At 44.6% G+C, this 14,236-nt stretch overlaps 5 protein-coding genes across 5 annotated transcripts; 2 read left to right on the top strand and 3 right to left on the bottom strand.

The window, feature by feature from the left end:
- Positions 1-727: 727 nt before the first annotated feature.
- Positions 728-1,729, bottom strand: AOL_s00097g334 (uncharacterized protein; the record flags this gene model as incomplete). The annotated part of the gene is made up of 1 exon (XM_011126167.1): positions 728-1,729. The coding sequence occupies one exon, from the start codon at positions 1,727-1,729 to the stop codon at positions 728-730; it is 1,002 nt and encodes a 333-aa protein (XP_011124469.1).
- Positions 1,730-2,755: 1,026 nt separating this feature from the next.
- AOL_s00097g333 (uncharacterized protein) lies at positions 2,756-3,300 on the top strand (the record flags this gene model as incomplete). The annotated part of the gene is made up of 2 exons (XM_011126166.1): positions 2,756-2,902; positions 2,977-3,300. 2 exons carry the CDS (start codon positions 2,756-2,758, stop codon positions 3,298-3,300), a joined length of 471 nt encoding a protein of 156 aa, XP_011124468.1.
- A 1,306-nt stretch (positions 3,301-4,606) lies between these two features.
- On the bottom strand, positions 4,607-5,820 carry AOL_s00097g332 (uncharacterized protein; the record flags this gene model as incomplete). The annotated part of the gene is made up of 4 exons (XM_011126165.1): positions 4,607-5,121; positions 5,197-5,459; positions 5,535-5,666; positions 5,738-5,820. The coding sequence occupies 4 exons, from the start codon at positions 5,818-5,820 to the stop codon at positions 4,607-4,609; spliced, it is 993 nt and encodes a 330-aa protein (XP_011124467.1).
- Positions 5,821-6,728: 908 nt separating this feature from the next.
- AOL_s00097g331 (uncharacterized protein) lies at positions 6,729-7,911 on the bottom strand (the record flags this gene model as incomplete). The annotated part of the gene is made up of 2 exons (XM_011126164.1): positions 6,729-6,988; positions 7,068-7,911. The coding sequence occupies 2 exons, from the start codon at positions 7,909-7,911 to the stop codon at positions 6,729-6,731; spliced, it is 1,104 nt and encodes a 367-aa protein (XP_011124466.1).
- Positions 7,912-11,277: 3,366 nt separating this feature from the next.
- Positions 11,278-13,972, top strand: AOL_s00097g330 (uncharacterized protein; the record flags this gene model as incomplete). The annotated part of the gene is made up of 3 exons (XM_011126163.1): positions 11,278-13,130; positions 13,184-13,736; positions 13,799-13,972. 3 exons carry the CDS (start codon positions 11,278-11,280, stop codon positions 13,970-13,972), a joined length of 2,580 nt encoding a protein of 859 aa, XP_011124465.1.
- Between the last annotated feature and the right edge of the window lie 264 nt (positions 13,973-14,236).

The raw sequence follows: 14,236 nt of genomic DNA, 5'->3' as shown, positions 1-14,236 counted from the left end.
CCATCCCCGCATTTGCCACAAAACTTCTAAGACGGCGCAGGATAATTCTCTCTTTCATCGAATAGAAATGCATCTGCGGCATGAAATTTCAAGAATGTCCCTCACAAGACATATTCCCGTGGAATTGAAGGTTTTTATTTGGGAGCCTGAATTCGAGCATGTCAGATCCCATCTAGTCACGGAATTACTTAACCGCCTCTCGCTGGGTCCTGTTTGTTCAAGGCCTATTGGAGCACAAAATTAAAAAAGTTTTTTCCCTTCGAAGATTATTCTGATATATTCAAATCGGAAAAAATCGCGAAGGCGGAGATCGCCTCTCTCGACATATCAACTAGTTTAGCCTTGAGGAGACCCATAGCTCACGAGGTAAATTTAAATATCTATGGCTATAGGCGATTTAACCCGGCATTATTTCTCCCAGTTTCTTTTTTCTTTTACTTAATTCGATTTCTTTTTATGGTATTCTTGGAAAACGTAAAAACTTTTGGAAGTGGTCAGGCTCTTATATTGCATTAGGTTACCCTGGTTAGAGACACAGTTGATGAGTCTGGCCACGAGATCTCGAGAGGGTTCGACGTCAGGTAGCTTAGTTCTTATGACCATCCGGGCCCAGGGTATTTCCTGAACTATTGCCCTCTGGTTGATGGTATCTAGGTCTCATCCTATCCTACGGCAGATAATTTGTAGTCACGGGCCAGACCATCCGAGTTCTAGGCTACACTATTAGCTAACTGTTCGCCTCAAGCTCTAGAGAGTCCGTAAGGAAATCCCTTATATGGTCTATTTCGTCTGGGACTTTATACCAGTGTCCCAGATCGTCATATGCCTTCCATGTAATTTTGCACCCTAGTCCCATTAGTACATCTCTGGCTTGTTCACCAAGTCGAAATAGAACCTTTTCATCTAGTACCCCATGACCAAGGAACATTAGAGTTTCGAGAACTTCTATCTTGTTCTTCTTTGATGAACTTGGGAACGAAATGTTATCCTTCAAGAATCCAATAGCTTCAGTGATAGGATTTTTGGCTACCGTCTCTTGGGTATCATCTTGTTCCTCCTTTTCAAAAGTAGTGCCTTCTTCATCATCGGATTCTCCAAACATATCACCATCCTCGGTATCATCGTTGTTTTGTGATGTCCCCAGACAGTCTTCCATGTATTTAGCAAATGGTAGCCACCCGCACATCCCGATATAACCCCCAAGCCGCTTATTATAACAAAGCATGGCATACAAAGACGCCGCACATCCTTGGCTTAATCCGCCCACCACAATCCTCTCCACTGGAATCCCATTTCTAATCTCCTGCTCAATCAAGCCATGCAGATAGTCCGTTGTTTCCTGCAAGCCGTCAACTTGTAGATGTTCCCGATAAGTTTGATTGTTGATGTCATAGATGTCGAACCACTGGTTTATAGGCATCCGTTTAAATAAAACGGCGCGTCGTTTCTTCGCTGTTGGGAAGATCCATTTTGTGGATGGGAATAATACTGGGAGAGTTTTTCCGGTTGAGGTATTTGAGGCTATGAGTTCGGTACCGAATTTGGGGCCGTTACTGCCACGGCCGTGGAGGAGTATAATAGTGTGAGTGTGAGAACTGGCTATTGGTTCAACGACGAAAGGTTCAGGGTAACTGTTTGAGGCTGTGGATGATTGGCTTAAGCCACCAACTTGTGGGTTCTCTGACGAGAAATTACCCTCGGGGAAGCTGGTCTCTGACGAGTTTTCCATTATTTGAGATATTAACTGGAATGAGTTTTTAATCTATGAATCCGTAGCTGTTAAGGTTCCTTGAGTCCAGCTTGAGAGTATATAGGGTATATAGATATGTACGAATACTTCTAAGCTTAGTGTCACTGGTATGAGTAATTCGTTAAGGATGTTGTGGGGCAGCCCTTCTAAGCGCCTATTGGTCCGAATCTGGCGCCTTGCAGTGTGCAGGTTAATTTAGGTTCGCGTTCGTTGTGTATGCTACTTTACAAGTATACTGCTTTCAGTGCCGCAGCCACGGTTATAGGACTAAAGTATCATAAACTTTATAAAACTTGCATGGAATGAGTTTTTCTAAAAAGAACTAGCTAGAGAGTCTACAGTTAGAGGTATCGCCAGCTAGCATATTTGATATATAAGTACATCGGTCCTACGTCAAAACCTAGATTATATTTCAAGTTCTAAGCTATCGAACCCGATGTCAACTTATGGTCATTTATCGTCGTATCCCATTGGGGAAATTGAAAACTGTTATATTTCTGGTAGCTTCGTCAATATGATAGACAACTGAGATGGTGTTATACGGCGGTGACATGGTGACGTAGTGCATATTCAACTCCTCGGCAGGGCAGTCGACCTCGAGTCCGGGCTGGCTCGGCTACGAAACTGAGTCCTGGACTCATATGGCCGATGCCAGGCTCATAACTGACAAATTTCGTGTACGGAGTTTCCAAGCCTTTCTCTTCAAGCTCCCATCCACCTCCCATCCACCTTCAATTCACCTTTCACTTCATAATCATCTTCCTCTGATTGCTTCCCCACACTTCCTAACAATAACAACTGCTATCAATATATATATATATATATATATATATCGCCGGATACATCTAATCAGGTACATTAGCACCAGCCTAGGCCCCATTGAACGGGTGGGGCAATCCTCTTCTCCACAGGCTGTGTTAGCTGCGAGATATAGCTAACCAACCCACTATTAGGATTTCAACTCACAACACTATAAAGTTTAAAGCCAAAGCAGCAACCGCCACGATGCTTGTCTCGCGGACGATGCATATCTTGGTAGATCTTCCTGCATTCTGCGCTCGTCGCAGGAAGATGGACAAATCCGCGACCCTAAAAAGATTCAAACGACACCTTCACAAAGCTGGCCGGGTCCATTCACTACTTGAGCTTTTTGTAGGATATAGCATCCATTTTGCCCAATCCCATACGCGTGTAAATGACTAACTAACCTGTGTAAATGGTTTTAGAAGCCGGGCTACGGCCGCTACGGAAGAATTATAGCAGCCATCTGGCCAGATACTCCGCCTGAGCGGAGGAAGGAGGCCAAGTTCCCTGGAACCTGCCGTTCTAAAATGCTTGGGAATCCCAATCATATTGGGAGCCCTATCAAGAAGAAGAAAGGCAGTAGAGGCGGCCGAAGTGGGGGGAAGGTCGAAGCCACTAGTGTGGCTTTGGCTAATAACCCCCAAGACTTCAATCCGATGGCTCTCGGCTTGAGCGAAGAAATGGCCAGGTTGATCCTCGAAGAAAGGATTGACTACATGGACTGGAGCATATGCATGGATATCTAGATCCAGTGCGGTGCAGTGTTGGATAATATGTGTTGCTGTACCGTCGAACCCTTTTTGACGGTTAGGCTTGGGGCACAGGCCTCATAAACGTTATAAACAAGGCTAAGGACCATTCGTTCCGAAATTTAAGTATCTCCCTTGGGCTAAGAAAGCCTACGAACAATAGCTTGAAAATGAATTCAGGCCTGTGTAATCATCTCGCACCCCTGCCTAGTATCTAATGATCATCATTTTTCGGTCGGCATCTACCATAGCTGAATGAAACCGTTTGCTGGCTAATATCCTTTGCATTGTCGCCATGTGTGAGCGCTACGCCGGCCGCTACCGTAGAGGTTGTGGTTGCAAACAAGAATGAACCAACCTAGCTATAGCTACTGGCCTCTACGACGAAATATCCACAACCAACTATATATTCGCCATTCGAGATCCCGTTTCACCCTAGCATTTAGATATTCCCTGGAATTACGATATTGGAACAAACCTACGACTCTGCTTATCGATAGCCTCCTCCAGTCGAAATATGAGATAGCTGCCGTGGGCTCAGACGTCAGATAATCCGTGCCACTATAGTACTAGCTAAGTGAAGAACAGAACCACAAATTTACAAACGTTTACGGAATATGGTGACAATCTTCTAGCTGGCAAGTCATACCGTCTTGAATTCGAAAACTTTATGCCATGAAGTGAAATTGATACGATTCGAGGGTTAAGATGTTATACGCCAAGTCGGCTGCCATATATTCTTTATTATGCGACTACTCTATATTCAACTCTCAAAGGAGGAGTCCACACCACAATCACCTTTTCTTCATTTCTCAATCTTCATCCAAGCCGACTTTGGTTTCGCAACTAGATCCAATACCCAATCCTTGGAGACGTTACGTTCCCGGTGCCATTCGGCTCGCACTCGCCTATCTCGAGACGACCCAAGAGCCACTCATTAGAATTTACAAGGATTGCGCTAGCTCTGATGCCCAGCACTTTCGTTTCGAACTCTTAACCTGTAAGCCTCGTTTTCATGATTTAGCATTCTGATAGCCTCGATTTCGGGCGGACAATTGAAATTTTGAATGGCATTTCCGTAGAAGGATGAAAAGTGGCCTTTTAGTGCTTCCGCTGTCGTTTGAGCGTTAAAGTGATAAAAGGTGGGCTTAATTTGGCAAATATGACCTACAGCCTGCTGAAATACTAACAAAATTCGGCTCGAAGGCCAAATACTCCACATCGTACATTGCGTTTCCACGTCCAGGCCCAAGCCAAGTATTTATTATGTTCAAAATTGGGGAAATATCGTGTTTCTAGCTTCTTAGCATAGCCACTTCTTGAAGACCTCTGTCCAACCTGCTTGGACACTTTCCAGATCCCTAGACCCATCTCCAGTGGTTCTGCCAGTGGCTATCACTAGCGGCTTGACGGCAGTCCATCGATTTACAGGCATGTGCAGAACACAACCTTCCTTGAAATCCTTCTGTGCAAGCTTCAACATCCCCTGTAGTTGCTCTGCAGACTCTAAACCTAAGTGCTTAACTACAGCTTCACCGTGCTCCACTGCCCTATCCACTAGTTCTTTGGTTGCCATAGACATATTTGCAGCTTGCATTCTCTGGCCCTTCTCGGGTAGGGACTGAGTCGTGAATTCTTCTTTCGTCATTTCCTCGAGCTTCGTGGAGAACAGTGAGCTAAGTTTTGGGTCGACGTCGTTTCGTCTTAGGATTGACCAGTTTAACTTGAATACTGCTAGGACGTTTGTCCATTTCGTAGGATCGTTTATTGACATTTTCTCGAGGAGAAGTTCCTCCCACATAAATATTCCACCCGGTTCTAGAGTCAGAAGATATTAGCACCTAGATCAAAGCCTTATTCTCATAGTCCAAACCCAGGTTCAAGTAGACATACTCAATATGGACATACAGTTATCAAAGGCTCCATCCCACTGTTCCGGTCCGATAGCAGCTGATAAGTAACGGATATGGATTACGTCGTACTTCTCAAGTGGGATAAATTGTTCTTTTGTGTGGATATTCAGTTCGTTGAAGTTGACATTTTCGGCCTTCGAGGTTTCTTCTGGTGGGAACATGGTGGGATATAAGTCGTATCCGTCGAGGGTTGCATTGATACCCTCTTCCCGAAGCTGGGCCCGGACATCGAATAGCCAGTTTCTGGTTGGTATATTTAGTCACTATAATATCTACAATCAAATGTTGTAGCCGAAGTAGGTAGTTAAGGGATCTTACCCAGGTCCGGTCCCGATATCTGCAATTCGAGGTTGCTCACCCCTTCCCGAAATATTACGAAGATGCGTAATGACTTTTTCAGGTAGGAGGACTTTCATCATTTCTCGAGTGATAGCACTCTGTAGTACCAAACTAATTTTCTATGAGAATTTGGGTTGTACAATTGTGAGATCTCGAGAAAGGAAGATAGATCTAGAGCATACCGCTTGACTGCATCGTCATCTACACCGAGAGTATATTCAGCATAGTCCTTTGCCTCCTCTGCATTACTAAACTCCAAACTCATGGTGAAAGTACAATATATTGGTATATGGTAAAATGAATTGTATTATTACTGTAAAATCGAATAGGTACGGGCTTAATTGCGCTTAGAAGGGGCGGGTTTTAAAAGCTCTAAGTTGCAAGTTTCCGACAAAAATTTATACAGTTCTCTCATAAAGGAGCTATAAGAACTAGGCATCCTCCGTTTATGAACGGAACTCGTAGATGCATATGAAGAGATATCTTGGATCTCTTGGAAATCAAGGTTTCAGTTAATTCAATCTCACATGGTATCGATATCCGATCTCGTATCAAATACCTATTTCAATCCAGGTAGATTTCTTCATTATTTCTAAACGAGTTTCTCTGCAAATCGTAGAATGCATTCGAATTAGTATCCACTTTTATAGCAGTAAGTTGCGGATTCTTAGTATCCAGATCGCTGATAACGGTTCGAATTCGATTCGATTCGATTCGAGTGAAACCTGCGCACAGACTGCACAGACTCGCTGACAGTTCAAAGGACAGGTAGCTCGAACAGGTTTAGCCAACTTGAAGTTCTCCACCCTGTGTTGCTTTAGCGGGCCGTTCACCTGCGGCTGATTGAGGAATCCCATCGAAGTGTGATATTGAGTACATACGCATAGGCCGTCCCATGACTCTGTTAGAAACCTGGTATGTGAAAGGTCGATATCGATTACTCATGGGATGAATCTCATCATGAATATTCGGGACTGGGGAAAGTATAGCAAAAAACATTGAGACAGTATAAACTTATATATCAAAGGTCGTCTTGATCGATTAAGCTAGTTAATGTATTACATCGTATATACATAGACGTAAAAAAATGATAAGGTATAATATATCCAAGCAAAATAACACCCGGACTCCATCATAACTGCATGCCTAGATCCGCCAGGCGGCCACGATATCTCAGATATCTGTGTGTCTTGTTTCCCAGCCACCACCTAGCCCGTAGCAGCCCCACCCCATATCCTTGGCCGAAGCGCACAATCCTTCAGAATTCGATCTATCTCCCTGTGGCCATTTCAATCCCTTCCTTATCAGGTCCCCGCGAATGTAGAGAACGGTTTCACCGACTCCGTCTAATCGTACTAATGTATCGTCTGAGGTACCCGCCAAGATATGTGACATCGGCTTGGGCCATGAATTCAACGGCTTTCGGCTTGCATCTGCATAAAGGGTGCGGTTAGCGGATATATACGCAAGAGGTTCGTGATTGATAAGCCAATAGGGCCTGGTAGTGCTTACCTTCTTGCCACTTCTTCATTTCTGCCTCGCTTGGACCGCTATATGCATTCCTCACCATATCTCTATAATTTGTTTGGCGGCACATCACTGTCGTAATTCCCAACGGCAATAACTTCGATCCTTTACCCTTAGGTGCGTTCGCAACTTGAATCTGCTCCACCCCGCTCTTGGCAACTTTATAAAAACGATCGAATAGTCCTTCCGGAAGCTCGAAAATATCGGGATCAATCCATACGACATGGTCTTCTTTCTTGACTAACTCTTTCATAAGCATGTTTCTCGATTGGAATGATCTGTCGGTAGCATCTGGGCCGATTTGGAAATCTGTGCTGGGGGCATATATGATCTCGACGGAAGCAATCGGAATATCCTTGCTGAGAAGGGTCGTGGTATAGCGATCTAGAGATTCCCGGTTGGAAGTAAGAAGACCAATCGAGATATCTTGTGGCGGAACCTGTTGTCGACTGACTAGATCTAGGAAGTCTGTAAAAGTGCGATCGGGCTCGCCTTCATTGTGGCCCCAGGATCTATCATCTTTCGTGGCAACTAGGACCAGTGTTGATGGTAAACGCTGTTCATCATAGTATTTGGTGATAAAAGAGTGCTTCTGGACGTCGGAACTAGTACGCTCGTCGATTTTGAGTTCAGTTTTACGGTCTGGGACCTCTCGAAAACGACTCGAGTCGGGTGAACTCGAAGCTGATTCAAGCGGCGAGACGGCCACTCCACCTATGGTTGCTTGAGGGGCGAGGGGATTAAGAAATGATGATCCAAGGGCAATGAGTAACAAAGCCGAGAGTATGAAAAGAAGTCTCCGTTGAGGTGAGGAGCTAATGTACGCCATCCTTGCAGCCAAAAATATTGCTATGAGAAATACAATGGATAAAATTGATAACATCCAGGCCCCCGATGCCAACGTTCACCTTATAAACCAGGCGCTGGGCGCGGACGTAGGCGAGGCTGACGGGGTTGGCAGCTATGATGAAGGGCGATTGTGGCGGGTGGGTTTGAAGACTGAAACTTCCAGGGTAAAAAGGCCAAGTTTCACAATAACAATGGACTATATAAGCCGATATGAAGGTATGTATTTCCCTTTAGAACTGAAAGACGAAGAACTAGGAAGGAAGACGCGCAACTGATAGCGGAAGAAAAGTAGACGAGGGGGGCGGATAGTTCGATGTCGAAGGAAGGATTCGAGTTCAAGTTTGCCAGACCACCACCCGGGCCCCTTTGAAGAAATCAGCTCTGTGCGACATGCCTGCGACAGTGTTATACAATCGTTTAGTAAGTTTGATAAGGATAATATGGCTATATATTCTTCCAATCAGGACACCACAATGAATTGCTCCATGGTGTCCAACATGCTTGGCCCTGCGGGTTGGAATGAGCGGAGCATCGAATTTCCAAATATGGGAATTTCGGCGCCAGATGTTGGATGTTGGAGTTTGCTAGTGGCCTAATAATTGCTCCAAACGGAATCTTTGAATTTCGACAGAATTTCTTCTTCTTCGGCAATCTAGCACGAGAACTTCGAATAGTTAGAGCGAAGATGTTTACCGGTAGTTGAATTTACTCCGCCTTGCTTTCCCTCAGCAATAACATCGTCTGTTAAGAGGCACAATTGGAGGCTGTGTGTGTTCATGGTCCTATTCCGTGCGAGGATGCGTGGGGAACTCGTATCTTCGGTGCGATATATGTGGAATAATAGGCAACGGCCAATCATACTTCGGCTTGGTTCTGCTCGGATGTTGGGCCGAACCCCAATTCGGCAGCACGATGGTTTTAAACGTCTTGGATGCAAAAAATTCATGCAACCATTATATAACTAAGTACCTCGGGAGCCGGCAAAACATACTAAGATGGCTTCGTGAATGGCATGATGTATTGTGCATGTTGAGCGTATGAGCAAACCGCATTCCGCAATATTGATATAGGATTTCGATTCTTGTTGGAATCGAGCTGTCAAACTTGGGACACATTTGGCGGCCATTTCCGGGTTCTCTAGGAACGAGACCAGTTCTAACCCCGATATCTTGTGTTTGCTGTATTATTGCTGCAGTCAGAAATTCAAAAGCTTCGAAAGTACCATAATACCTCATCATCAATCGCGTGAGTAGGCACGAGCTGTTAAAGTCTTCAACGAGCGCAGCTTTGCAGTGCTCACCACCAGTCCAGAGGAGGCGGAATTCCTAGGTCTGGTTTCAGCCTCCTGGCTCCGAAAAAACTCAGCTACCCTAAGAAACAATTTGTTCATGCGACACGCGAAAATTTCAAGGGCAATGTCGAGAGTAAAGTCCCATTCGGAGAGTCAAAGGCATCTGACAGGGACATGCTTGCGGTACAGTAGTGCTTATTCAACAGGGTTAAGTGGCCGACTTTGCGATTTTAGGCTGTTGCGAATCAGACTAAAGTTGCACGGAGGTCGGGGACCGCTAACAGGTACTACTCAATGCTGCGGACATCTGTATCGAGTTATTTGTGGGGAAAACTTGGTCTCATAAGAAAAAATTTACGACTTTGATGGTTGCCCATGGCCAAAGATATATGAGCAGGACACGAATCGAGATAGTTGCTTTATCTGGTGGCTATCCGTTCAATTGTATTGTGGCTGCTTCTCAACACTTTCTAGTTTGGTGCCATTGACCCGAGGTCCAACCAGTGAGGAAGTCACGATGTTCTAAAACAACACCTGCACTCCTTGCCTGTTCCACTTGAGAGTCAAAGCTAACACGGGGGCTTTATAATTAGGTTTATCAAAGTCAGCAAGGAAAATTACTAATTGCTGAATAGACTTGCTGTTGTTTTTTTTTTTTTTTTTTTTTTTTTTTGAGGGGCTTTTAGTCTAGGGTTTGTGCTGGCTGTAGGAAAATATGTGTATTGAGTCGATAGACATTGTAGTACTAGTTCCCACGTTGCAATTGAAGGGTTAACTAATTGCTATCAAGTGCGATACGTTCAATTAGCGAGTAAAGTGCGACAAGATTTAAATTTAAGCGTTTTTCAACTTTCCGGTGGCCGCTACAGTGCGTTCTTGCACAATATACTCCACCGGCTCTATTATTGCTTAGGTGATTACAGAAACGACATATATATATTACCCTGTTCAATTAATTTTGTCTGTGGTCCTATATTTTGTGAAACCCTTTAAATTTAGAAATCATTGGTAAATTATAAAGGAAGTATCGACGGCTTTCCCGGTAAATTTATCCCAAGACGGACGCTGAATCTGTTAGAAGTGGTTCTTGGAGATCGACGTCTTGAGGCTCATATTGATAATATAATCAGCAGAGATATCTTAGGATATGTATCGATGAATATATCATACCTACCATTGGTGCTGCAATAATGTGATTTGGGCTACGTCATCTATACCCGTCCCTCTGTACTAGCTTAGATCACTGATTTCTTCTTCGAACTCTCGAATTAACTCCAAAATGTATCTGGCTTCACAAAATTAGACGGCACACGGATAATTCTTTCTACCAGGCTCGAGTATGCGTATATGGCTAGATATAATGATCGAGGCTGAGCTATCTATGACTGAAATTTCGAAATTGCAATATCGCACTAGCTTTTGTGCTGGTTCTTTATACAGAAGTTTTTAATTCTAGCCTAGCTGATCTTACGATTGATAGACGAGATACTGCGGAAAGTATCCTAATGGAACATCGACAATCTAGCTGTGGAAGAAAAATTCTATAGATTTGTGATATGTGACTGATCATTCAAGAAAAGATAAGAAAATTAAATCGCTCAGGACCAAAGTTAAGATATCTAGGCTACCCAAGTTTATGATTACCGAGGTGACCAAGGTCCTGCAGTAACGTATGCAGTATCAAGCAACCAAGAAAGCTACAGCTAAAGAATTGGTGAGTTGTTGGAACTCGTGTTGTGTGGCATTCTGGATACCCCTTTCGGGTTAGCTCCGAAGCTTTTGGGTACCAATTTCACCGGATTTAGTAATTCACAAAGTCCGAGGCCCGTCCATGTTCTCCGACGAAGCCTCGAAATGACAGTTGGATCCTATAATGTCACCAAATTTGAATATTAGTTTCTGCTTATCAAACGAGAAATTATTGTCCAGGTCTGATAGGCGGATACCTCTTTTTATTCCATCTTCAGTAATATTTCGGCTCCATCTTTTTGCCCAAAACCGCCAGGACGATACTGGTCAGTCGCCGACAAGCGGAAGCCCTTTTAACTCGGCACAATGACGGATATATCCGAATTCACAAGTGTCTTCCGCGCTCGCATCAACCTCAACGACAGGCGTAAAGCGAACAAGCGAAATCGCCAAGCACTTTCCTGCCTTGCATGTCGCAGCCGGAAGCTAAAATGTGACCGTCAGAACCCGTGTACTGCGTGTAGTAAACGTGGGGAAGGGTCGGCGTGCACTTTCATAGCTACCACAGGAAGTAATGGAGTAGGGTCTGCTGGTATTACTAAGCCATCTAGTGGCCCTGCAGCTGCAGACACAAAAAGATCCGAAGCTCAGGCCAAATTACAAAAACTCGAAGAGATAGTGCAGCAATTGATACAGTCCGGAGCGGTTGTTTCTAAACCTGGTGACAATAGAAATAATTCTGCGAAGAGGACAAGCCGAGAAGCTGTGCAGCCAAGAACACAACCTGATAGTAATGAGGATGAAGGCCCACAAAATGAACCAACATCCGTTAATAAAAGGCACCAGCAGGCCCCGGTTTTCATGTGCTATAACCAAGCTAGTGGAGGATACGTCGGTGCAACCCACTGGGCTGCTCTTCTTGAACAAATCAACTGTGTCAAGGAGTGTCTTGAAGACGGAATGGATCGCAACTCTTCTAATCAGTCGGTCTCTGACGATTCTCCGGTGACTGATGATGCAGACTTGATTTTAGGCAATGGTTCTGGGAATCTTACAATTGAAGATGCAATACGAAGTCTCCCACCCCGTCACATAGCGGACCGCCTGCTTCAAATATACTATTCCGTCAAGTTCTCAAACGCTCTTTTCATCCATACCACAAAGTTCCGACGAGAGTATGAAGCATTTTGGAAGAATCCAAGCTCAGCTACTCTAGTATGGATTTCGATCCTATTCTCCATATTATGTATGGGCTCCATAATTGCGGCTCGTGGCAACAAGCTCATTGCCTTGGAGTCATATGATATTGAGGCAGCGACACTCTGTAGCAAGGCTCGACAATGCCTTGTCGCTGGTCATCATACAAAGTGCCAGCCGTATGTGATAGAGGCTTTAGTCATTTACTCTTATTGCAAATACCAGCTCAACGTAGACTCAGACTCTACCCTTTGGGCGCTCGCAGGATATGTGACTCGCCTCGCGCAACGGTTAGGTTACCACCGTGACCCTAAACACCTCGGCAAATTCACCCCCTTCGAAGCTGAGATGCGTCGGCGGACTTGGTTTTGGGTATCCACTTTCGATCTTATCTTTTCTTTTCAGTATGGCATGCCAGGGATCATCCACGATGAGCAGTGCGATACAGAATCGCCTGGGAACTATGGTGATGAGGATTTTGACGAAGATACAGTCGTCATGCCGCCGCCTCGCCCTGCAACAGAGTTTACGAACATGCTTTACTACTGCCACAAGATAAAAATGACCTCTGTCTTTCGTCGAGTTATCGGACAAGCGCTGGCGCTTCGGCAACCCGATTACGATCAGATCCTAAAGCTCGATAAGGAACTTGACGAAGTTCATAATGGTATCCCTGCAGTTCTGAGACTGAACGAATCTATAAGGGAGAGCAGTTTCGCCGATGCTTCTTATATGATCCTTCATCGCATGGTCTTAGAATTGACTTACCACAAGTGCCTCTGCGTGCTGCACCGCATGTATCTAACTTTCGAGAAGGACAATCCAAAATATGAATATTCACGGAACCGTGCTAGGGAGTCAGCTTTGAGAATTCTCGGTCTTCAAAGCGACGCCTATGATGAAAGTCAGCCGGGCGGGAGGCTATGGGAAGAGCGATGGATGGTATCTAGCTTAACAATTCATGACTTCTTGCTTGCTAGTATGATAATGTGTCTTGACTTGAGCGAGAAGAAAGATACCGAGTAAGTCATTAGGACCACAAAATAATGAATATTTGCTAACGAAGGGGTTTAAGTGCTTCAAAAAACTCACGGTGTCTTATAGCTCTACAAAAGTCCTACCGAATTTGGTCGGAAAAGAAGCATATGTCTCGCGATGCCCTTCATGCTTCTAACGTTCTAGCGGCTATGCTCGCAAGAGCAACAGGTCCTACCGCTGAACAACCAGATACTGCGAGGACAGCGACGCCTCTTCCTCCAACATCCAACCTACCTCCTACCAGCCCATTTACTGGTACAATTATCGATTCTAACTCACCATCTCAAGAACGCAACCCCATTTTCAGCGTTAGCACCTTGGGGTTGGGTTCAGATAGTAGTACAGCATTCGGGAGCATGCCAATGGACACATCGGCACATATTAGCACCATTAGCAATAATATGGTGGGGATGTCCGGGGGAACAGAACAAGATCGCTCGGAGCAGGTTGGAGAGTTTGTACCGCGACAACTTACGGCAAGAGAAGAAACATTCGGACTGGGTTTTGGAAACGATGTTTACCCCATGGTCGATACCTTTGAACCACTAGATTTTGATACCTTGATGAGTGGCAGCGGAAATATTGATTGGGTAGGCTTCCACAATTATCACAAAATAAACTCAGCTCTCGAGTTTTAACGCATTCTATCTAGGGCCTTGTTGACCGCTACTTATTCGACAAAACGGTTAATTTCGGCGATAACTCACCAGTTTTAGACAACATGCAGATAATCACGCCGGATGAATCAGACACTAGTAGTGGCCGGCTGGGCCCGGCTTCTCAGTCCTCAGCATCCTCTTCTAATCCCGAACAACAACGTCTTTAAGGATTTCATCTCAAAAATTCCAGATCCGGGTACGAGACGGTCTCAAAAGTATATTCGTTGTTCTCAATCAATACAGTAATCGTGTTTATACTAACTTTCTTCAGTATATATCAATTATATATTTGGAGCATAGGTTCCTTAGACGGGAAGTTTGAGTTTTATTCCTTGGTTTATAGTTCTATCAACTTGTGCAAGCGAAGCTGCTGCTTAGCAAAGTAAAGAGATCGCAATATACTCAATCAGTTAGTCCCTGGTTTAACCTCG

Source organism: Orbilia oligospora, assembly GCF_000225545.1.
Source record: "Orbilia oligospora ATCC 24927 unplaced genomic scaffold scaffold00097, whole genome shotgun sequence".
In the NCBI taxonomy this organism is placed as follows: Eukaryota; Fungi; Ascomycota; class Orbiliomycetes; order Orbiliales; family Orbiliaceae; genus Orbilia; species Orbilia oligospora.
This window is presented reverse-complemented; position numbering and strand designations above follow the sequence as displayed.